This window comes from Dipodomys merriami, unplaced genomic scaffold (genome assembly GCF_024711535.1).
Source record: "Dipodomys merriami isolate MVZ:Mamm:240054 unplaced genomic scaffold, mDipMer1.0.p SCAF_30, whole genome shotgun sequence".
NCBI lineage: Eukaryota > Metazoa > Chordata > Mammalia > Rodentia > Heteromyidae > Dipodomys > Dipodomys merriami.
The window spans coordinates 1,134,739-1,160,468 of record NW_027204493.1 but is presented as its reverse complement, the minus strand read 5'-3'; the positions used below and the strand labels follow the sequence as shown (position 1 = coordinate 1,160,468).

The following is a 25,730-nucleotide window of genomic DNA, read 5'->3' as shown; positions in this document are numbered from 1 at the left end:
AGATGGTCCTGCAGGGGGAGAGTGATGCTGGCATAAAGAAATGATTCTGGTGGGCTGGGAAGGGTGGCTCAGTGATAGAGCGCTTGCCTTGCATACATGAGGCCCTGGGTTCGATTCCTCAGCACCACATAAGCAGAAAAAGCCAGGATTGGCACTGTGGCTCCAGTGGTAGAGAGCTAGCCTTGAGCTGAAGAGCTGAGGGACAGCGCCCAGGCCCAGAGTTCAGGCCCCATGACCGGACCCCCCCCCCCCCCAAAAAAAAAGAAATGATTCTAGGAAGTGTCTCTGGACTTACTCGGCCACAATACTATCAAGACCATGCAAGCCCCAGCCCCTTTCCTATTTGCAATTTAATTCTCTGGCTTTTATCTCCTGTTATCAGCTAGGACACCCTACTTGTGAGTCATACACCACAGTGACAGGGACACACCACTGCAGGCAGGGAATGCAAAGAAAATGATGAGACCTGTGAGGAATGTCTCCAAGGAGAAATAGGGAGGAACAGTTCCACAGAAAGCTTATCTCTGGGCACAGAAATTTCCTAATTGCCAATGTGCTCAAAATAGACTAGAATGGAAGGCCTAAGCATAATGGGAAAGAAAGGCTACCTGATGGGAGTTCCTTAAGGCACGTGTCATTCAGGAAGTTTAATAATGCTCAGCTGGGCTAAAACCATCTGAAGTCTTAATCTTTTAATAATTACTGTCACCTAGATAATTGACAGTTGGAGCTAATCACATCTCTAGTTATTAGCATCCTGCTTTCCAAGAGGACTGAAAACAGGAAACACTTTGCTATTTTTTCTGCTGGTCTTCCAAGTTTTCCATTCTTTCATTTTTTATTTTTGGTGCCAGTCCTGGACCTTAGATGTACAGCCTGAGTGCTGTCCCTGAGCTTTTTTTTGCTCAAAGCTAGTGTTCTACCTCTTGCGTCACAATTTTACCTCTGGCTTTTTGCTACCTAAGATAAGAGTCTCACAGACTTTCCTGCCCAGGCTGGCTTTGAACCACAATCCTTAGATCTCAGCCATTTGAGTAGCTAGGATTATAGGCCACCAATGCCCAGCTGCTTTCCATTCTTTAGCCTAACTATGTAAATGTAGTTCTTTCAACTATACTACTTAAGATATACTTTTGAGTCCCTTCTTGATCGTGGGCAGGACAATACTACTTTGGCTTGTCTATTGTTCTTAGAATCAGGGTACTTGGCCTGGAAAAATTCCAGACTACACGAAAGACATTCATCTCCTACATCAGTGAAATTCTTCCTCCTTCTATAGACTATAGACCAGGTATGTGCTGGTAAGCAATATACATAAGTGACCTATAATGCCTTGCAAGCAGCAGTGTTCACAAGCAATTAGCAAGGCAAAGAGCATGTCTGATCATTTTGAGCTGTGTCCTACATACTCAAAATGACTTTCCTTCTTTTTTTTCACATTCTGTAAGTAAACACTGTCTTTCTTACTACTTACATGATTGTTCATATTAAAAATAAGAGAGGAACGGCTACCACATCCAAGGAAGGCAAAAAAAATAAATAAATAAGAGAGGAGAGCCCATGGAGAAAAATGCTTTGTTCCCTTTCACACCTGTGTTAACACCTGTTAACACCTGTTAACACAGGTGTAAGTGTGTGCAAGACCTTGACAAACTTGACAGGCAAATGTGAACTGTGGCAGCATTTCCAACCAAGTCATTAGTCTTGGTCTTAAGGAGTTAAGAATGTCAAGAATGTGGCAATGTTTAGTGGCATATTCTTCAGAAATAATGATATTAATTGTTTAAAAATTTACCTAATTCTTAATAAGTCATAGTATCATCTTAGCAACTTAAAAGTTAGGATTAGTAACATTTGCTTAAATCTAAGACTAGACAGAAATCCAGTATCTCCTCCAGGGCTGGGACGTTCCTGTAGTGTACTCCCCAATTACCTACTTCCTGTGCTCAGAGATAGGTTTAATTAGAATTGCTCTTGCCTGATTTCCTTTTGTGCTCAACACAAACTTTATGAACTATAATTACCAGGGTTTTGACCACAGGGAAGAGGAAAGTACCCATCACCCAAGGGAAAGGTAGGAGGAAGATAAGAGGGGGTGGGGAAGGGAATTATCTAGTCACCTGTGAGCAGCACCTCCTTCCTTCACTTGGGTGACAACGATAGCGTGAGGTGAGCGCTTTGATCCTCGGCCTCCACTAACCTGAATTCCCAGCCCATCTGCCTCTTTGAGCAGCTCCATCTTCCATATTCGGCCAACTTCCTCCTTGGAAGAGAAAAGTAAGCATGCATGAAGGATGTGAGAGGGTGATGGCACTGACACTGGAGAGCAGAGTTATTACGTCAGTCCAAATCTATCAACAGACATCACAGATCGCGTGACAAGCAAAGTCTCATGGATTGAACAAACATCTCTGACTGGAAGTGCTGACCCACGAACAAGAAGAAAAAAGTAGACTAATAGCAGTGTTCCGTTGTGCCATCCAATCTGGAGCCATTGGCCTTAGGTGCTTGCGTAGTGGTTGAAAATGGCTGCCAACAATTGAGGGTCAGAATATTCACTTTTGTTGAATACTAAGCAAATAGTTATCTGTGGCGAATGGCTACGATTCTGGACAGTCCAGAATCCTGTTAGGTGAAGCATCTTCTGTCAGATCCCGGTACCTCTATGTATATATGACTCTATGACTGAGTCTGAGATCCTTCCACTTCTGCATAGCTACTAATTAATAAAAGAAGATGAAAGGAAGGACGCTCAGGTCTTGGCGCCAGGAGACTTTGACTAGTTAGTCTGAAGCAAGCTGTGCCATTTATAACTTTAATACAAAATACTGGTTTCCTTGCCTTTAAAGAGGGAATCATCATTAATATTTTGAAGTCTGCAGTCAGGGGTAAATGACACATTCATGGGAAAAGGAGCAGCATGACAATACCCAGAAGGTACGTAACAGATGCTCACAGGTATCATGCATTGCTGCTTGGGTGTCCCTTCCGGGAAATGCTTGGGACCAGAAGTACTTCCGATTTTGTAATATCTGCATTTGCATTTGATCTTGGGGATGTTACAAACACAAACATGAAATTCATTTATGTCTCATATGTAACATATATACACAGCCTGAAGGGCATTTTGTTTTGTTTTTATGAAACAGCATCTCCCTATGTATCCCAGATGGCCTCAAATTTACTATTTTCAGCCTTCTGAGTGCTCTTCCATTTCCAACCCTGATGGCAATTTTATACACTCTTTCTAGTGCTTCTAACGTTTGTCTGTGACCCATCACATAAGGTCAGACGTGGAAGTTTCCACTTGTGGCATCATGTCAGTGGCTCAATAATTTTTGGATTTTCGGTCATTTTGGATTTTCAGATTAGGATACTTCTCTCTCTCTCTCTCTCTCTCTTTCTCTCTCTCTCTCACACACACACTCATACACACACACACATTAAAACACTAAGTTCAACTTCAAATGTCCTAAAACTCATAAATAAGATCTTTGGTAGGAGAAATCAAAGCAGAAATCGATGAACTGAATGTCAACTGCTGGGGGAAAAGAACAGGTAACACCATTTGTCTGCCTGCTCTTTCATAACATTCAAAATATGCTTCAACTCCTATAAAAACCGACAAAAAACTCCAAAACCCCAACTAGTTGATCTGTCTTTGGCGGGGGGGGGGGGGGGTAAGGAAAGGTACAGAAATGGTGGGACAAATGGTGAGCAAATGCCGCAGTGGCGCTCACTGGACACTACATTGAAAATTGACTATACAACTTGTGGGCAAAGATGGAAAGGAAAAACTGGGAAAGCTGGAAGGAAGGGGTGATATTGCTCAAACAGAAATGCACTCATTACCAGATTTATGAAATGGTAACCCTTCTGTAATCACCTTGAGAATAACAATAAAAGTAAATGAAATAAAATAGGAAAAAAAATCAGCTAATTAATGTCTTGAAGCCATTTGGTTACTAGTTGGCTTTTCTACTCTGGTTCATCTTCCACTTAAATCCTTATTTCTTCCCAAGAACACAACATGTTCAACGTAAAATGAATGGATTCTTTTAGAGATTTAGGCTGGTCAGAGAAATTACTTCAAAAAGTGATGGGGCGGGGAGGTTACTTTAGGTTCACCCCTGCCGTTTTCTTTGGTCCTAGATATATGGCATGGGTCACAAGATATTCATCCAGACATAAAACAAAAGCCATCTGTTTTTCTCATCCATCATGAAGGTCCATCCAATGCAGCCATGAAGATCTAATAAGACAAAGCCATCAGCTCCCAAGACATAGGCAATTTGCCCATTCAAGTTGCTTGCAAAGGAAAAAGAATGTGAAACATTTAGAAAATCTGAAACACACTGTCAGAAACTAAAATGAAACTTTATGCAATCATAAAAAAGCCAGATGTTGAGGAGTCACTGATGTGCAGCAATAGGAATGTCTGGGGAAATTATTACCAGACAGACACCCTCTCTTTTTCTAGAACAGCATGCTCGCTGGGGTCTCGTGATTCCAGCCACATCCAGTGGTGCCAATTGTCTCCTCCACCCGCTGACCACAGACAAATGTAACCTGTCTGGCCAAACGTAACTTCAGAAGTCACTGGCTTACCACAGTAGCTCATGAGCTTGTCAGTGATTGCTATTTTATCCAACTCTCTCTCTCTGGACTCCATGGTTTTTGGGTTGCTGCCTCTGACCTCTGGAACACCTTTCCCTTCCCCATTCAGAAACACCCTTCCTGGCCTTGAGTCTCTCACAGTTCCATGACTTCCATAAAAGCCACTCTGGGAAATGGTGCATCTGGCCAAGATGGCAGCTCTCAGCAGCTTCAATACGGGAGAGTCAATGGCCTAGCAAATACCCCCAGAAAGAACAAATCAAGATGTGCTGAAGAGCTGCTGTCCTGGCTGGCTGGTCTCCTACACGCAAATCCTGGACAGGCCCCCTCTGCCTCCCTGGGTTTCATGACAGGACAGTGGCTTGACTCGTGTTCTCATGGAAGAGATGCCATGCCAAGATTCCTGGGTTCTAGCAGGTGATACAGGACTCTTTTGTTCCTCAGCACAGAAAAGCTGTAGATCTCTTTGCCAAAAGCAACAGGGTCCACCACTGGAGTTCAGAAATAAGAAAATTCATTTGGTTTGAGCCAAATTACTGACTTATACCATCATTCTTTTCTCTTTACCATTCTCTGTGTGTGTGTGTGTGTGTGTGTGTGTGCACGCACACGCATGTGCATGCGTGTGTGCTCCTCAGGGGGCTTGAACTCAGGTGCTGTCTTTGAACTTTTATTTTGTGCAAGGCTAATGCTCTACCATTTGAGCCACAGCTCCACTTCTGGCTTTTTGGTGGTTAATTGAAGGAAAGAGTTTCATGACTTTCCTGTCTGGGTTGGCTTTGAATCTCAATCCTCTGATCTCAGCCTCTTGAGAATCTAGGATTACAGGCAAAAACCACAGTGCTGGGCCCTTACTGTCATCTTTTGTTAAGCTGAACATCTAAGAATGGCTCGCAGAGGGTGTGACAATACCAGATACATTCCTTCTTAGCTTTAAATGCTTGCAGAGGTAAGAATTATGATAAGAAACTTGTAAAACAATGCCCATGGAGATAGAAATCCTCAGATATAGACGAGTTAAAGACAACTTACACAAACAGCATTCACATACATAGTTCACATGTACCAGAACCCGACACACATTCAGCCAATCAAAAATCTAACAAAACACCTACTTAATGAATACAAATGGCTTCTGAGGGTAGAAATGACAGTCTGTAATATAGACCCCTATTTTTTTTTTTAGACATAGACTATGTTTTCTGGGTTGGTCTTGAATTCTGGGATAGGATCTTCTGGTCTTGGTCCCCCAAGTGCTGGGTCTACAAGTACACACCACTATGTCCACAGAGCCAATTGCACTTGTCAAAAAACATTCCCTCCTCTCCTCCTCCTCTGCTCCTCTATGCCTCCTCTTCACTTTTATCTCCTCCCTCCTCTTTTATCTAAAATATGATTTTTTCCCTATAGCTGTATAGGGAAATTATCTGATTTTCCTATATAGTAGGAATTATAAGAGAAGTGTTCAAAGGAATCAACGTAGATTTCCCTGTCTTGGAATTTCTCCATCATCTAATAAAAAAAAAAGTTCAGAGGAATATGAAGAAAGACAGACATCAAGAAGAAAATTTTATCTGTTTCTTGCACAATGATCAGTATTAAATTTAGTTAGATATGGCTAAAACAACATTCAATTAAAAACTAAATGTGCTCCTTTGAAGCTTTTAGTGCTAAAGGGTACTGGCCAAAAGCGAACAAGCTAACTTAAATATCTCAGTATGCAGACAGCTACCTTACAATTCCACTTGGGTATATATAACTCATACCTCAGCAGGATTAAATCTGAATTCTTCTCCCTCCTATTCTTGGTTTTTCCATATCACACTACAGAGGAATAAGCCAAAAGCCATGAGTGATCTTTGATCCCTCCTTCTATCTCATTTCCCATAGCTGAACCATGTGAGATCTCCACATTTTACAGCATTCCTAAAATAGGTCCTGTATCCATGACTTTCTTCCCCACCAGGACTCTTGTCAACACAATAGCCTCTGATCTAGTCTCTTTTTATTCTTCACCTCCTACAGTTCATTGTTCTTCATTCAACATCCAAGGTGAATGCTTAAAAAGCACAGGGCGTGATACAATCAGCTTGTTCTCTGACGGCTTCCACAGTTCCCGATGGACTGAGAACCAAGTCCTTGCTCACCCAAGCTGGTGCTGTCCATGGCCTCTAGAGCCTGCTGGCTCTTGAAGCTGCTTTTGGTAATTCTTTTCTGAGAACATTCTGCCCCAAGATTTTGCAGGGCTGCTCTTTTCTGACATCCGGGCTTAACTGAAACACCTCTTCAGTGCATTCCTTCTCTGCTGACGTGCAATAGCCCGCTGCCCCTATCTACAACACCGTCCTGCCATCTTCCTCTTTGCTCTCGTTTAGTTCATTTATAGTACTTGTCACCAGCCGACATTCTGATTAATTTGTTTATTTGTTTCATGTGTCTAGCTCCTTCCTAGGCTATAAATCCCACCTGACAGGAACTCTATCTCATTTACCAATGGGTTCTCTGGTAACTAGAATAGAGCTTATTACATAGCCAATTCCAAAAGTATCGAAGAATTAACAAGTATAGATTGCTTATCCATGAATTTTATAGTTCTTTGATGTCTCTGAGACTAATATCAAGAAGCTCATCCAGATGGGACACCAGTGTGTGCGTGAGAGTACGTGTGTGTGTGTGTGTGTGTGTGTGTGTGTGTGTGTGTGTGTGTGTGTGTGTGTGTGTGTGTGTGAGATCTCAATTGAGGACACATTTTCTCTTTATTAAATCATCTGTGAGTTATTTCAATGAGGATGCTCCTGGAATGTAGTGAACTACTCACACCACTCTAATAGCTGTATCAGGAAGGGACAGCTGTCCTTCAGAAAAGCACAAATTCCACAGACAGGGGACACCTGTGTGTTTTCCAGCATTCATCGCATGGCTGCTGATCTAGTTGGAGAGACAACTGAGTTCTGAGACAGACCCTACCGAGACAGAAATCTTATTAGATATGGCTTAAAGGACAACTGTAAGAGACATTGTCAGCCTATTGAGAAAAAGCCAAACCACAAAAAATGGGATGTTACAGAGTTCTGCCTTAATTTTGTCAGAGTGTTACCCTTCTCCGTGAACCACCATCTAATGTGAGTTCACACGTGCATCTCTGCACTGAAGCCAGCTCGGGGAGTTATTCACTAAGATGGGTGGTGCATTTGAGGGGCTTGTCTTGAAGCAGTTAAATGACCTCATTTCTGCTGGAATCCAAAATAATGTTTTACACAGCAGCATCTTTGCCTCAAATGTGAGAAGACACATCGTCCATTTAGAATTTCACTGCAGTAGATGCTTTGGCTCTTGCTAGGAAACTATTCTGAGACTCTGTTTATCCCTTTGTATGTAGAATGATCAGTAAGAGGTGGGGAAAAAAGTGTGAGAGCTGGAATTCTCTTAGTCATTGAACCAAAATACTCAGAGTCTAGGTGAGAAAGGCCTAGACATGGCTACATGAAGGTCACAGAGCCAGGGTAGAACTCCTTGTCCCATCCCCCAAGCTTGGTGTCCCTGGGTGTCTTTACTAATAAAGACCTACGGAATACCTACAGGAGTTAAGATTTGGGTACGTTGGTGACATTTTTGGAGGTGGACCAGGGGAAGGTCTAGCATCAGGTAGGGTGGATGACAATTATGGGGTAAGCCCTCAAATGTGCCCACAGACATAAACATACCAGCCATGAATAGATTTGTAAGCCTGGAAGATGGTAGAATTGTCCCTTTGCTATGGGACTACACTTGGTTATATTCGTTTATTACTACTTATTATCACCAAAATCTACACTGCATGTAAGCCAACATATAACAAAACTGTCATTGTGAATGATTAATGGTCTTTGCTAAAAAGCTAGTAAGGTATCTGAGCTTATCTCTAAAATTGCTTCTATACGACCTAGGAAATTCTAATACTTCAGAAGATGGGCCTACTGTAATTTTTAAATTTCTTGTGTGTTTATCTTTATTTTTATACTTTACACAAACATATAATTTAAAAAACCAAGGTATTTGTTAAAAGGAAGTATATTTCCCCTTGCTTTGCTAAGGGAGAATAGAACAGGAAAACAAAATCTGAAGATTTATTTGAATGTATTATCTTCTCAGAACAACTAAGTCTAAGAAAAAGAAGTACCTGACAAACAAAAAGGGTCTGAATAAGCATTACAGATCTTTTGTTTAATTTATTAAGTCTTTGTAGATATATTAAATCATTAATAAAGCAGAAACGGAACAACACTGACATGTTTAATCTTCTATTATTCAACCAGAATGGAATTTTCCTCCCAATGACTTAAGAGGCAAATAGCTAATTTCTGTGTCTCTGTAAATTCTATTTTTATTATGACCTGGGTCTCAACCATCTTGAAGGAAAAAAAAAATCCACTTTAGTCAAAGAACCTAAGCAATCTTTTTTTTTTTTTTTTCTAATTGGGGCTTGAACTCAGGGTATGGGTGCAGTCCCTGAGCTTTATTGCTTAAGGCTAGCACTCTACTACTTTGAACCACAGCTCCACTTCCAGTTTTCTGGGGGTTAACTGAAAATGAGAGTCTCATAGACTTTTCTGCTAGGGTTGGCTTCAAACAGCAATCCTCAGATCTCAGCCTCCTGAGTAGCTTGGAATACAGGCATGAGCCACCGGTGCCCGGCTCCTGGGCAACCTTTTTAAGATTGTCAATGGTGGCCAGGTGCCAGTGGCTCACGCTTATAATCCTAGTAACTCAGGAGGCTGAGATCTGAGGATCGAGGTTCAAAGCCAGCCTGGGCAGGGAAGTCTGTAAGACTTATCTCAATAAACCACCAGAAAACTGGAAGTGGCACTGTGGTTCAAGTGGTAGAGCACTAGCCTTGAGCTGAAGAGCTGAGGAACAGCACCCAGGCCCAGAGTTCAAGCCCCATGACCACCACCACCACCACCAACAACAACAAAATATTGTCAATGGTTTCCCTATTTTTGGTGACACCAGGATGTTGAAGATGTCATAATGTTCTACTACTTGCCAACTATGAGCAAATCCATCTACTGAATTTAGTTCTGGGTTGACGGCATTGAAATATACATACCTGGGAAGGTCTGTGGTCCATTCCCATTTATAAACACTCAAAGTATAACACAGAGCCAGTAATTGCTCTATGAATTATCAACAGTTATAGAGAATTCAAACGTCAGACAGCAAGTCTTTCCTTTCTCTAAGAATGGATCTTTAAATAATAGTTCCAAAGGCAATAACCAAAGTTTGGGATTTTTTTTACCCTCTCGTTTACAATTCTAGGCTATTTTGCATTGAGCACAAAAGTCACATAAAGGAACGCACATATGTTCATTCTTCGTACAGTTTAACCCAGAAACTCAATTCTTTGTTGTTGCTTTCAAGTATGGTGAGTGAAGGTGGGTACTGTCTGAGAAATTTAGAGTTTTATTTTTCTTCTGTTAAAAGAATTTCAAACCATCTCTACTGTGTCCTAGGAAAAAAAATCAAAGCCTATTTTTTTGGTTTGTATGTAAGATTCAACCTCCTCTGGTGCCCATAACCTTTGAGAGTAGGGACGTTAATATTTCTTATGTTTTGTATTTTTTCACTTTAGGCTTTCTGCAAATTCACAATCTAATATCCAGTTACTGTAGTCTCTGCTAAATGGTGTATTCTGAAACAACATAGTCCCTTGTGAGAGAGGTTATTTTGATTCTTCTAGCCTATCACAGATTAGCTAACATTACAGAAACAACTGCATCCAATAGTCCTACAAGAAATTACATTCATTCCCAGGGCATCTTTCCCCAGGAGGCCAAGCTGAACATGATATGCTTATGGCTATTTCCCACCTTTTCAATGTTCTATTTCATCCTTAGAAAGGGAGTCTCCTGAACCAGAGAGGAAACCAATCAGCACCCACCTACTATTTCCCTACTATTTCCTTAAAAGGACCAAAGAAGTATCTGCCAAGAGGATTCTTAGCACAAGCATACTTATCCTAAAGAAATATAAAAGAATGTTAGTTAACCCAGGGAAGATAATTTGAGGCAAGAAGCTTACCATCACTAATAAGAATATCTCGCATCCATTTACCTTTAGACCAATCTTGACCATCACAGATGGATTCCACAGTACCAGAGGTTTCTGCGAAGGTTCTAGACTTCACTGGAATTTACCAATGCAATGACATAATCTCATAAAAATAGCACTGGTGCAGGGTGCTGGTGGCTCATGCCTATAATCTTAGTTACTCAGGAGGTTGAGATCTGAAGATCAAGGTTCAAAGCCAGCCCAGGAAGGAAAGTCTGTGAAATTCTTTTTTTTTTTTTTGGGGGGGGGTCCAGTTGTGGGGCCTGAACTCTGGGCCTGGGCGCTGTCCCTCAGCTCTTCAGCTCAAGGCTAGCGCTCTACCACTTGAGCCACAGCACCACTTCCGGCTTTTTTTCTTTTTGCTTATGTAGTGCTGAGGAATCGAACCCAGGGCCTCAGGCATGCAAGGCAAGAGCTCTACCACTGAGCCACCTTGCCAGCCCATGTGAAATTCTTATCTCAATAAATAAATAAAAAGTAGTACTGGTTTTGAACAGATACAAACAAAAGCAGCTGCTTCTTTGTCTGGTGGACTCTTCCTGTGTGACACTGAAGCTGGGATGTTTGGGCTGTCCAGTGCCAGCCCGAATTCTTGGCCTTGAAGTAGTAGTTGCACTGTGTCCACAGTGAGGATTAAAGAGGCAGCTCAAGTACTTTATCTGCAGCATTTATGGTACTTTTTTTTTTTGTCTGTTGTGGGGCTTGAGCTCTGGGTCTGGGCGCTGTCTCTCAGCTCTTTCAACTCAAGGCTAGCACTCTATCACTTGAACCACAGCACCACATCTGGTTTTCTGAGTGGTTTATTGGAGATACGCATCTCATGGACTTTCCTGCCTGGGCTGGCTTTGAACCTTGATCCTCAGTTCTCAGTCTCCTGAGTAGTTAGGATTACAGGTGTGAGCCACCAGCACCCCGGTATGATACAAATTTTACAACAGCAAGCCTGAACTTTTCCCCTTCTGATCACTTGGCTAGCTCCTTATGTAAGTAGAATAAAATCACAAACCTTGGGGCTGGGAAAGTGGCTCAGTGGTAGAGCACTTGCCTTGAATGCATGAGGCCCTGGGTTCGATTCCTCAGCACCACATAAGCAAAAAAAGAAAAAAGCTGGAAGTGGTGCTGTGACTCAAGTGGTAGAGTACTAGCCTTGAGCTGAAGAGCTGAGGGACAGCACCCAGGCTGAGTTCAGGCCCCATGAGCGGACCCTCCCCCCAAAAAAAATCACAAACCTTTTTCTTGTTATTGCTATCTTCCTTCCCTACCCCATCTCTGGTCATACTGGAGTTTGAACTTACGATCTCCTGCTTGCAAGGCAGGTGCTCTACCATGTGAGCCAGGCCCTGAGTTCAATGATTGGTAGAAGCGGCTCTTCCTGATCATTTCTCTTGGTCGGTTTTTTGGTTTCTGAGTATCTTAGGGGTTTTCTAAACTTGAAAAGTAACTGCAAACAAAATTTCCTTTAAAATCGATTATGTGTAAGTGAACCAAACCTTACCCGTGCCAGGCAGTCACTTGATTGGCAGTCCGTCTTGCCAGCTTTTGAGAAGCGGCGTTTGTCATTGCTGGTGGCCAGAGGTGCATCTGTCTTTGGAACTCTATTCTCTGCTCCTCTGTCCGCCTCTGTCTTTTCTACATGAGACCCAGTCACCTCCTTGAGAGAATGTGGGCCATTTTCCAGCTCCAAGCCATGCCCGCTTCCAAGTTCAGGGTCCGTACATTTCTCCTGCTCAGAGCTGGGGTCACCGGCCAACTCACTGCCAGCGCTGCTCTTAGGCTCTTCTGGGACCTTGTTGCTAGGAGGTCTGGAAATGACTCCAAACTTTCTTGTTCTTTTCCCCTTTTTTGAAGTTTGGTCACCCAGCTCCAAGGTAGGTATGTCGCCTGCTTCAGAGCTGTTGCTGCTGTGGCCATTGTAAGTAGGATGGGCTTTGTGCTTGAAGCGCCGCAGCATGATCAGGTAGATGAAGCCGCCATTCCAGCACTGCTCAGCCAGGTAACTGCAGCAGAGAGAGAGAGACGACTGCCAATTAGAGCCGCCAACACCCTTCCTGGACAAGTAGCACCCACTGCTCCCCACCCCTCTGACCCCAGGAGCCAGTGGCTGATGACCTGGCCAATGGAATGAGGTACTTAGGCTTTCTAGAAAGCTCAAAACACAGCTCCTACTTGTGATCTGTGTAATTTGTTGCTGCTAAAATAACCCCAACCTTCCCCAAGTAAGACAATGTTACTATGAACTAGAAATTACTAATTTGTATCTTCTATGACACGGAATCAGCATAAGATTTTTCTAGCAACAGAGCCACTTCTACCAATCATTAAAATATAAAATTCTCACCAGGCGCCGGTGGCTCACGCCTGTCATCCTAGCTACTCAGGAGGCTGAGATCTGAGAATTGCGGTTCAAAGCCAGCCCAGGCAAGAAAGTTTGTGAGTCTCTTATCTCCAACAAACCATCAGAAAACCTGAAGTGGTGCTATGGCTCAAGCGGTAGAGCACTTGCCTTGAGCTGTAGAGCAGAGGGACAGAGCCCAAGCCCAGAGTTCAAGCCCCAGGACAGACAATAAATAAGTAATAAAATAAAATATAAATTCTCTCTCTCTCTCTCTCTCTGATGATGGTGGGATCTGAACTCAGGGGTTTGCACTTGTCAGGCAGGTGCTTTATTGCTTGAATGCTACCACCAGACAATCTTTTTTAGTTATTTTTCAGGTAGGGTCTCATGCTTTGTGCATGGCCTTGGACCAGGATCTCTCTGCCTATAACTCCTATGTAGCTGAAGCTACAGTTGTAGGCCATCATACTTGGCTTGCAAGGACTCTGAAACATGGCCTTGCTATCTCCTTTTGCCCAGGCTAGCCCTGAACCTTAGTCCTTGTATCTCCTCCCCAAGAAGCCAGAATTATAGACATTAGCCACCATGTCCAAGTCCCTCCCCCCAGCTCTGGGGCATTGAATCCAATGCCTTATGTATGCTAGACAAGGGCTCTACTATTGAGCTACAGTTCTAACAAGAACTGTACTGTTTTGTAGTACAGGAGGGTAAGTATTTTAGATTTCTAAATAGCTAGTAGAGAGAATTTAATTTTAGATGTTCTCAACACAAAGAAATGATAAATATCTTAGATGATGCTGATTATTCTGATCTGATCACTACACATTATACACATACACTGAAATACCATACTGCGTTTCATAAACACATATAATTACATGTCAGTGGACAGAATAGATTTGAAAGAGGCAGAGAGGTCAAACCAGAAAAATTTTCTCTACTTCCTCAATAACTTGCATCAGAATGATCACACCCATATATTGCCAATAAAACAATTCTACATGTTCCCGAGGTAAAGAATAGACTAAATAGATTGGAGGAGACCCGAAGCTCTGTGTTTACAATTTTTTAAAAACCCCAACAGAATAATAGAAACTTCTGTTTCTCAGAGGCTAAGCTAAAAAAGATGCACTAAGTGGGAGCAGGGAGCTGGCTGGTGATCAGGAGCTCCTGCCTAAGAAAGCTCCAGTTCCTGTAGGCTGCACAGAATGGGTGCCAGGCTTGTTCTCGGGGAAGGTGCTAGTCTGGGCTGTTCACTGCACATGTAGGCTGTCACCACCAGTGTAGGCACCATATTAAGAGGAATGCTGACAGAGAAGGAAACAAATGGACAGGATAGGAACTGTGTCAATCTGAACCGTGGGAGCTGTAGAGGATAATCAGCATGAGAAGACAGGGTCAGGCTCAGTGGCTTCTTAGGGAGTTAAGGCCTGGCAAATCCTGAGAAGCAGGAGGTAGTAGAAATGAGATGATGTATATGAAGTGTGATGCGTGAGAGCTGCTGTAAATTAAACTCCATGAAATGGAAACAACAACAATAGCAAAGATCTTAATAGAACAGCAAATGAATTAACTGGCAGTGTTCAGACGCCTAAGTCACGAAAGCTTCATCAAACAGGACACTTGACTGAATTTGGAAAACCAGGCCACACTGGCCCTTCCAAACAAAGAAGCACAGGTCTCGAAAGAACCCAGGGAGATGTCTTCATTACTGGAATCTTGCCACATGCTATACATCACTAGTTCCCAAGCAAAGAGTGTCAACACTCGAGCCCCACGAATCACACTTGCTTTTGGTCTTACTCCCACATAGAAGGCCCGAAGCCATGTTGCCTATGTCTTCAGTAAGTGAGTGCGCCAAGTCAGCTGTTCACCCTCCAGGCACAGTGCTGACTCTAAGGAGATGAGGGATGCGGGTAAACAGACATTAAGATGCCCTCTGAGATCTCAGTACCAGGAAAAATCAGATCTGGGAGCTGGCGCCCTCAGAACGTGGGAAGGAGGACAGGCCATCAGAGTCCTCTCACCTCACCCTGGACCTGCATTTAGGATGAAAAGGGAAGAACTGATGATCAGTTGTAGTTGTAAAGTACCAGATTCTGGCCCAAGGCATAGATTCCTCATGTCTAGTGTTCAGATCAGGGCAATGACAGTGACTATTAGATAGACGAGAGAATAATTCTCCATTTTTGCCACAGAGAAAAGTGAACAAGCAAGAAGAAAACTCAATCATTATTCCACAATACTGTGAATTTCCAGAAATTATGTAATCACTTAATCACAATCAAAAAAAAAAAAGAAGAAAATTCAACCATCAACCAAGCCTAATAAAAATTTACCTTGATTCTGGGCCATGGTGTATGAGCATGTGAACTCTCTCTCTCTCTCTCTCTCTCTCTCTCTCTCTCTCTCTCTCTCTCTCACACACACACACACACACACACACACACACACATATGTAAATAAAATGTACAACAGCTCTCAGAACACTTTGTGAAACATTGTAGGATGGAGACCACTAGTAGAGTCTAGAAAATTAAGATTAATTCTGTCTTTTAGCACAATTTTCCACACAAGTTTAGATTTTTCTTTCTTTGCTTGCTTGCTTCCTCCCTTCCCTCCCTTCCCTCCCTCACTCCTTCCTTCCTTCCTTCCTTCCTTCCTTCCTTCCTTCCTTCCTTCCTTCCTTCCTTCCTTCCTTCCCTTTCTTTCCTTTTACTGGACCTGGGGCTTGAACTCAGAGTCCTGGTGCTATCTCTGACTGTGCTTCTTTATGTTCAAGGTTAGCACTCTACCACTTGAGCAAGCTCTATGTCCAGCTGTTTCTGTATAGTTTATTGGAGATAAGAGTCTCACGGACTCCTGCCTGGGCTGGCTTTGAACTGTGATACTCAGATCTCAGCTTCCTGAGTAGGTAGGATTACAGGTGTGAGCCACCAGCACCTGGTTTAGATTTCATTTCTTTGGATTGTAAAGGTATAAAATCCTAAAGTGAGGTAGCAAAATTGATTTTTGACAAATAACTACTATTTAAAAGAATATATAGGCTCAGATGTTATAAAATACAATACGGGAGAGTAAAAACAGAACCAGGTGGAAAGTTGGACATCCCAGCTCTCATTCTGGGTTGGGCCCAACCATGTAATGGCAATCACAAAAGATTTCCATTCACTGATAAATAAACAGATGGTGTCTTATCGTTATAACGGAGTATTATTCAACAATAAAAATGAATTACATGCTGTAATACAGGTGAAACTTGGAACATTATGCTAAGTGAAAGAAGCCAGACCACGGAATTCCATATGTTGTATAATCCCATTTATATAACATAGCCAGAGTAGGCAAATACATAGAACAATTAGTGGCTTCTAGAAGCTAATGAGAATTGGGACCAACAGGTAGAAGACTGGGAAGGTGAAGGGTTGGGGGGGCACTCAGAAAAATGTTCTGGGATTAACTAGTTGTGATGGTTGCATAGCATCATGCACATAATCAAACTCATTGAATTATACATTGTATTAGAATAAATTTTACAGGAATTGTGTTAGCTTTCCACTACTGTCACGAATATTAATATAATCAGCTTCTAGTGCACAAAAGCACATTTTGGCTCTCAGCTTTGGAGGTTTCAACCAATGACTGGTTGGCATGGTTGCTTTTGGGCCTGTGGCAAGACAGCACCTTGTGGCGGCAGTGCATGGCAAACCCATTCACCTATGGCTGGGATGTGAAGGAGAGAAGATACATTGGAGTCCCAATGGCTAGAAGACCTCCCATTAGATTCTACCCTGAAGGTTCCACCATTTCCCAACAGTGCCATGGGCTGGGTAGTGCCATCTTTTAACACATGGTTTCTAGAGGTTACTTATCCAACCATGGTTTGAACTTTGTCTTTTCTTTTTGGTGTTGGTCTTGGTGCTTGAACTCAGGGTCTAAGGCATTGTCCCTGAGCTTTTTGCTCAAGACGAGCATTTTACCACTTGAGCCACAGCTCCACTTTCAGCTTTTTAGGTAGTTTGGTGGAGATAAAAGTCTTACAGACTTTCCTCCCTGGGCTGTCTTCAAACTGTGATCCTCAGATCTCAGCCTCCTGAGTAACTAGGATTATAGGCATGAGCCACCAGCACCTGGCAATGTCTCATTTTTTAAAGTAGTAGCTAGAATTATAATCCTGAGCAGGTTTTGAGTTCATCCTTTGGGTAGGTTCTTTATAGATACTATTTCCCTGAGAACTCTCTCAGAAAAAACTGCAGCTAAAAATATTAGTTAGCACCAGGTGTCAGTGGCTCACGCCTGTAATCCTAGCTACTCAGGAGGCTGAGATCTGAGGACCGCAGTTCTAAGCCAGTCCAGACAAGAAAGTCTATGAGATACTTATCTCCAATTAACCACCAGGAAACTGGAAGTGATGCTGTGGCTCAAGTGGTAGAGTACTAGCTTACATCTGAGAGCTGAGGGACAGTGCTCAGGCCCAGAGTTCAAGCCCCATGAGCAACCAAAACAGAAAAAAGAAAAAGAAATATCAGTTAGCTTGCTCAAGGTCATATAGCTACTAAGTGACAGGTGTAATTCAATTGCCTTCCAAACTCTGTGTGACGCCCACTGTGCACTTCTGCTTTTCAAGCCATCCTCAACTATGCACTTTGGTTTCCTTGTATATGAAGTAAACCTTAAATGGCTGATCTCTATGTTACATATGCATTCTAATATTCATGATTGCCAGTTTCCCAGACAGAGCTCTAGGAATAGGAGGCGCAGACCATCCCAATAGGATGGATCTAATCCCAAGGATAGAACATAAAAGAAAAATGGAAATATTTATTTTATGTCTGAGTTGTCTTAGGGTTTTCTATGGTTTTGATGTCCCCCATAGACTTGGTTGCCAGCCTGTGGCACTGCTAGGAGATGGAATGCATAAGAATGTATACAATGCAAGGTCTACTAAAGGGAAGTTGTGATGCTATTGAGGGTGTGTCTTTGAAGGAGATATTGGCAGTCTGACCTTTCTTCTCTTTTTGCGTCCGTGCCATGAGTTGAGTGAGTTCCTATACCACAAACCTTTGCCATTATGCCACTCTAGGCCCACGGTCAGTATGTCTAGGCAACGATAGACCAAATCCTCCAAAACTGCCAGCCAAATAAAGCTTCCCCCCTTTTAAGCTGATTTACCTCAGATATTTGTCACAGTGATGAAAAGAGGACTAACACAGGCCTCTTAGATACTTATCATCAAATGGAAGAAAGATTTAGCCTGGAGAGTCAGATGCACAGTCATTTGCTATATGCAAAGGCTGGCCTATTGAGTGAAGTTCAAGATCTTAAATATCTTTCCCATCTGCAATCTCATGGAATCCTCCAGAACCTTTGAAGGTGCCAGGGATTGAGCCAGTATTTTACTACTTCTTCAGGGTCCATTCTTGGCAAAACTACAAAGCCAAGAGTTTATCTGCAGTTAACACCATCTCCCTGTCCTCTCTTGGCTTCCTAGCAATAAATAAGAACTTGACACCTTACAGGAACTGTAGGACAGGTTGTTTTATTCCTTCCTGGACTCTGAATTTTGTAAGGTCATCCCAAAGACAAAGAAGAATGATGAATGATGGACACTAGCAAGCTGGTGATCAAAGAGACTTTCCAGTAGAGTAATTTTCTTAGCATCACTGTAAACCCAACTGTTTTATATTCTCTCTCCATCTGTATTTAAATGATTTACTTACATTTTATAGCATCTTCTGGCTAATGCATACATCTAACCCCCTTTCCTTCTGTTCAGTGGAATTCTTACCCAGATTTAGAATCTTTACATTAAACTCCCAAGTTAGTATATCTTAGTCTGCTGTGAGAGAATATAAGCCTGGGTAATTTATTTTAAAGATAGTTCTTTTGGTTCATGATTCTAGAGGTTGGGAAGTTCCAGTTGAGAAGGTCACATCTGGCAAGGGTCCTATACAACTTTAACTCATGACAGGAAGCTGAGTGGTGCACACCTGTAATCCCAGCACTCATTCTGAGGCACTGGCGGGGAGATGGGAACTTCAAGGAGAGCCTGGGGTAGCTAGCAAGACCTGTACACACAAACAAAAGCCCCAGAAAGTGGAAGGGCAACTGGGCACAAGAAGAGAGAGAACACAAGGGTAGATGCAAAGTAATAATAGTCAGCTCTCAAGATAACTAAACCAGGGGCTGGAATGTGGCTTCATGGTAGAGCGCTTGCCTGGCATGCATGAGGTCCTGGGTTTGATTCCTCAGCACCACATAAGCAGAAAAAGCCAGAAGTGACACTGTGGCTCAATGAAGCTAGCCTAGGCAGCAAAGTCGGTGAAACGCTGATCTCTAATTAACCTCCCCCCCACCCCGAAAAAAAACCTAAAAAAAAAAAAAAAAAGGTGGAGCTGTGGTTCAAGTGGTGAGCACTTGAGCACAAAAGCTCAGGGACAGTACCCAGTGGTCTTTTCTATCCAAGTGGGTGGCTTAACAGTTCCTGCTTTGGCTAGGTGGCTGGACTCTTGTTAAGGAAAAGAACTGCTCTGGGATAAGGAAGGATTTTTGAAATGTAAGGTTGTGTCTTAAGTTGGTTTCTTTTCAAGACAGAATTAAGACATACCTCAGATTGTTCTAGAAAAAAAAGGGAGTTAGGGTATATTTTGAGATTACTTCTGTACTGATAATCTTATTTTAAAGTCAGGGCTGGGAAGTTGGCTCAGTGATGGAGTGCTTGCCTTGCACATATGAGGCCCTGGGTTCGATTCCTCAGCACTATATAAGCAGAAAAAAGCTGGAAGTGGTGCTATGGCTAAAGTGGTAGAGTGCTAGCCTTGAGCTAAAGAGCTGAGGGACAGTGCCCAGGCCCAGAGTTCAGGCCTCTAATCAAAGAAAGAAAAAAAAGTTACCTTGTGTAAATAATTCTATTCTATTCAAATTAACTAATCACAAGCAGATTGTGAATATAAGCTCAACCAATCAGATTAGAGGGGTGGGGCCTGTTGTGTTAATGGGGGAGCAGCCTCCCTTTTCTGTGTGCTTGTGACTCCCCCTCCCAGGAGCGTATATTTACAACCAGCACACACACACACACACACACACACACACACACACACACACACACACACACACACACACACACACACACACACACACACACACACACGTTAACTGACATCAGATAGCATTTAAATCATATATTTAAATCATACCTATCTATGAATAGCAGATGAGAAGTATGCACAGGATATAAACACTGGATCATGGGATGACATGTTCTGAGAAGGATGGTGTAAGATTTCACTATGCTACTCGCAATGGTATACAATTTAACATCTACGGATTACCTCTTGAATTTCCATTTAATATTCTCAGGCTGAGGGAGACTTGAGTGAGTAAAAGCTCAAAAAATGGGACCACATACTATACTCCATGTGAATAATAAACTTGTCTTTGATTTCTGACCCACAAAACTTCCTCCAGAATCCATGAAACTATAGTAGACTAACTTTACAGATCACTAGTAAGGTAAAAATGAACTTACTGACATACAGCAGGGTAATGCACAAAATAACTCAGTTTATATTTGGTCTTGTTTCCAACATCAAACTTATACAATGAGGTCAATATTTTAGTATTGTAGCTAGAAATAAAAATGTTTATTTTAAAGCCAAGAAAGTATATACGTCCCCTTCACAAATTTATTTTTTCAGTCATTCTATTCAATGTATACTATGTAACTTGTAATTACATTATTACATTTTATTCAGTGTAAACCACATAACTTGTGGTTAGGGACAGGAGAGAGAAAATGGCAGACAAAGAAGAAAAGGGTGACATTGTCAAGTAGCACTGTACTCATAACCTAATTTATGGAAGTGCAACCCCTTCTTGCAACTACTTAATAATAACAATAAAAATTTTATATCATTTTAAATGTATATATATTAGTGTATAAAGGGGTTTCTTTGTGATACAGGCATACCATATAGGCATATGATATATGTATCCTGGCCTTCATTATTTCTTAAGGTAGAGTCAACAGAGAGAGAATTATAGTAGGAGGGATAAAAAATGAAGCATGTGTTTTCCCTGTGAGTCTACAACACTGATGACAGCTACGTTTATGTCCATCAACATTAAGTACAAACTCTTCTACCCTTTCCCTGATAAAACTCATACCTGCAACCATTGGATAGGCTATACTAAAGCAGAACTGAGCCTTTCTGTTTCCTGCTCTGAGCTTCTGGATAGGGGTGCTGTAGGGGAACCCTGGATAAAAAGCAGCTGAGTCACAGGGTCAATGGAAAAATTATTTTGATTCCTTGCAACAAGGTGCCACTGGTTTTCATATTTATCTTGATAATTCACATCTCTAACAAGGTTAGTTTATATTTACAGTTCTGATGGCAAATTACCTCTAATGCTATGAAACATGGCACCTTTTTTACTCCAGGGGACTTCAATAAACTTCAACAGGGAAGACATGGAAGGATGGCCCTTTCTATCACATAGCAGTGAGCAAAAGAAGGCTCTGTTTTCCTCAAAGGTTTTTCTGCGCGAATCAATAAAAACCTTTCAAAGCACTTATTTGCCTTTTGGAGATACAAATTTGGCAGCCAACCTAAGTAGAAAAAGCCTGGTCAACAATGAAAATGGATCTCCTAAGACATAATGGGTCTGAAAAGAGAATCTTTAGGCTTCCATTTTCAAATGATTTCATTTTGACTCAATTACTCTGAGTGGACCATAGTTTTGTTTTGAGATCAACTTGCAGTCCGTACAGAATCAAATTACAACTCTGGCCACATGGTTTTACCAACTTGTCCTGATACTGGCCACATTTCCCCAGTTTTTGAGGGCAAGCGGAGATGGGGTGCTAGTAAAGTGAAACTTTACTACACTTGAATGAGTCACTCTCTCCTCCTTAGGGAATTGGTGAGCATCAGACTATGTGCTAGGGGGACTCATTTTACTTTATTTTTTTTTTTTCTCCTTGTGACCTTGTAGCAAGGCCCCGAGTTTAATCCCCTACTGACAAAAAAAAAAAAAAAAAAAAAAAGGGAGGGAGGAGAGGGGAGAAATCCAAACGTCACACTAATCTCATCATAGTATAGAATACATATCTGTTGTCGTCTCAGCTGCTAGGAAACATTGCCATAGACTGAGTCACTTATAAACAAGTCACAGTTGTAGAGGCCGAGATGGCCAAGATCAGGCATCTGTTGAGAGCTTGCTTCTGGATTCATACACATCCCACTTCCTCTCCAAAACCGCATATGGTAGACGGGGCAAAGACGTTCTCTGGAGCATCTTTTATAAAGGCACCAATTCCATTCCTGAGGACACCACCCCCACAACCTCACCATCTTCCCGAGGACGCACCTCCAGACACCAGCCATTAGGGAACAAGTTCAGCATATGAATTTTGAGGGAGATCCAAATATTGCAAGCGAATCGACGCACCAACCATGTATTCATGCCAACTCATTCCATGTTCTTTTTGTTCAAATGTCTCATGTTCTTCCTCTAGTAGGATCAGGTGCTAGCAAGCTTCCACACTTCCCCCATGCCCTCTCTTTTGGACCCGACAAAGTCACCTAATTTCACAGCATGAGGGTGTCGGCTGTGACTGGCATCTTAGGGAAGGAAGACTGGATAGGACTGAGAAGTGCAACATCCAAGGCACCGTTGCTGTCTGACTAGAATCTAGCCTGAGGTCCAGCTCTCCCTCCCCACAGGCACCCTGCCTATGGGATGCCCCGTGCTTTCCCACATAGGTTGCTGCCCTTGGGCTTACCTTGCATGAGACTACTATCGATACCTAAGATGGCCGAAGCTTGGCAAGATCCTAAGGATTATGTCCAATTTATGTTGCAGATTTAGAGCCACTAAACCTGAAGGACATTCACAATGACCCCTAGACTGAGCCGCGTCCTGTTCCTGCCACATTTCCCATGATTCCCCAGGGTAAAAGCATCTGGCAGCTCTGAGAACTAGAATTCTCATCTCCTTTTCTGCCACTTCCAGGCTAGCAGTGTAATCTTCAAGCCCTTGCAGTACCCAGTGTCCCATCCTTCTCCCTTCCGCAGAGGTGGCTGTACCAAGGAGATTCCTGTGGGTGTGTGTGCCTCAGAGGGCACCCGATGGTTCTCAGACATTGACGAAACGTCTGTGCCCTCCAGTCTCCTGACTTTCAAGTGGATCCAGCTCCATCTTGAAACAATTTCCTCAGCTCCCCTCAATCCTTCCAGGGTTGGTCCCACTGGCTTGGCTGAAGCCCGTTCCCACCTTGTGCCAAGGCTGGTTTCACTTATGTCAAAACAACTTCGGTCCAAGAGTGGGCTTCTTTCTTTGAATCACTTTCTCTAGTTTGGAGTCAGCAGAGAAAAGCTATTAAAAGAAATTGCAAGGTGGCTGGCTTCACCTCAGCAGTTCTGGCTAGTGCCACGCACTATTCCAATCCCTTCTAGATGGCATACTGAAGATTGTGTATTTTTTTGTTTCTTTTTGTTATTTTTTTCAATGTTTACTTTTTTTTTTCTTGTTCTCTGGTAGGCATGGCTGAGCTGGACTGGTCCCCTAATCTAGTAAGGTACATGCAGTCTAATTGCTAAATTGTGTGTGTGTGTGTGTGTGTGTGTGTGTGTGTGTGTGTGTGTGTGTGTGTGTGTGTGTGTGTGTGTGTGTGTGTGTGTGTGTGTGTGTGTGTGTGTGTGTGTGTGTGTGTGTGTGTGTGTGTGTGTGTGTGTGTGTGTCTATGTGCTACTAAGATCTGAACTCAACCTAGGTATGAAACTATTTCGTAAGAGTTATTACTGAAGGCTGGTGCTCTACCAGTTGATCTATAGCTCCACTTTGGGCTTTTTGTAGTTAGCTGGAGATGAGTCTCCCAGGAGCTTTTTCTGCCCAGGCTCTCTTTGAACTTTGACCCTCAGATCTTAGCTTCCTGAGAGGCTGATTATAAGCATCAGCCATCAGTGCTTGGCTTAATTGCTGAGTTTTGTGAATTTCCTTAGAGGCACCCTAGCAAAGGGTGCCTCTAAGAAGCGAGAGGAAAGAGTAGGCAATTTCCCCATAGTTCATCCTTCCTCAGATCTTCTAGGACTCTTCTTCGTTTACTTTGATTACAAGAAAGCCAAATCAACAGAATGCTGGCCTAGGAAAACAGATAAAACATGACTTTCCCGATGTGGACAGAACAGGGAAACCTTGGTTTCTGATTAGTGCAGTTTCCAAGTGTCTGTCTGTAATTGTAAATGTTCTGTGGCTGAGTACCTGTCAGCTTTCTGCACCACCACTCATTCTAAATTTTGTTCAGATAAGGAAATTGCAGAAGCATTTCTCTATTAGGATTTTTAAGAATTTGCAAGCAAAGCATTAAAGAAACCTTAAATTACAACATGTAACTGAAAATGAAAACCTTGCTTTTAATGGTGTGTTTATGTTAAAAGTTCCCCAAACTAATGTGAGTTTTATAATAAATGATGATAAGTACCCACATAGCTTAGATTGCATAGTTGTAACTATATTCCTTGCAGTGCTGTGCAGGGTACCGCGGCTCATTTCAATCTGGAACAGTCCTCCTGAGGTCAATGTAATGACAGCTGGGAAAAATCAAAGCTCAGGGGTGAACTTGCTCAAGGTCAGAGAGCTAGTTAAAGTGAAGCTGAGATTCAACTCCTCATCTGTCTGGAAATGACCATGGGATCCAAGGCAGAGGCCCACCCCAAGGCAGCCTGTTGTATCAGAACAAGGGCCTTGACTTCAAGAATCACCTTAGAACCACAAGGAATCCTGTTTATTGGTGTGTTCCATCTAAAATATGTCTGACACCCAGAAGAATATAGCCATAGAGAAAATTTCCAGGCAGGTCCACAAAGCATGGAGGAGGTACAGAGGTTTCTCATGGTGCGGGTGGAAATGGCCAATCATTTCACTCCATTTCTCAGTTCTAACTAAACATGCACCCCCTCCCTAGGAATGCTAGAGAAATGGACACAATACTTACTCAAGACTACCCAGAATCAGAGCACTAAGGAGCCAACCTGCTCCCAAACTCACAGGCCAATCATGGCCACATAAAATGGCAAACAGGATATTCTGCAATGCTGGTCATCTCCGTCCCTTGCTTCCTTCATTGCCGGCCTCCTGGGGCCCTTCTCAAGATGTATAAGGACCTCTCCCTCTACAGTGAGGGGCCCTTTGTTACGAGTATGGCCAGACCTCCCCTGTCAGCAAGGAGTGCCTAAACCCCATATTCACTGTTCCTGGGAAAGGCAACGTGCTATCAGGTGGTCATGAGCCACAGAAATCAGAACAAGGGAGGGGTAGGCAAGCTGCCTGAGCTATGTGGGCCAGAGCCCACAGAGCTCTTCACGTAGGCCTTGCTGCCCTTTGGTGATGAGTGTGGCTCGCTCATGACTTACAGATGTGAACTCCCTTGGGGTCCACCTCAGCTCTTCAGTCAAGGCCACACGCTCAGAACCAACTCCTGGCCCACGGCTGTGTAAGGTGTGCACACAAAGCCTGGCTTGAAACCCTATCCTAAAAACAAAGAATGGCTTTGAACCACAATCCTCGAGTCTTAACCTCCACCCTCAGATCTCAGCCTCCTCAGTAGTTAGTATTAAAGGCTACTTTGAACTACTGGCTTATTTTAGTTTTTGAAAGGAAGCTTCACATTGGTTTCCACAGGGGCTGC

General features: G+C 42.7%; 1 protein-coding gene across 8 annotated transcripts in view; it reads right to left on the bottom strand.

Moving 5' to 3' along the window:
* Positions 1-25,730, bottom strand: part of Pdzd2 (PDZ domain containing 2) — a 362,844-nt gene that overhangs the window by 95,535 nt on the left and 241,579 nt on the right. For 7 of the 8 annotated variants that reach the window (XM_070040968.1, XM_070040972.1, XM_070040971.1 and 4 more), the window contains 2 exons: positions 12,203-12,704; positions 2,121-2,263 (listed from right to left, as the gene is read on the bottom strand). In XM_070040968.1, the coding sequence (XP_069897069.1) occupies positions 2,121-2,263; positions 12,203-12,704 (645 nt within the window). The remainder of the gene's footprint in view (positions 1-2,120; positions 2,264-12,202; positions 12,705-25,730) is intronic. The other variant, XM_070040973.1, reaches the window with a different exon arrangement.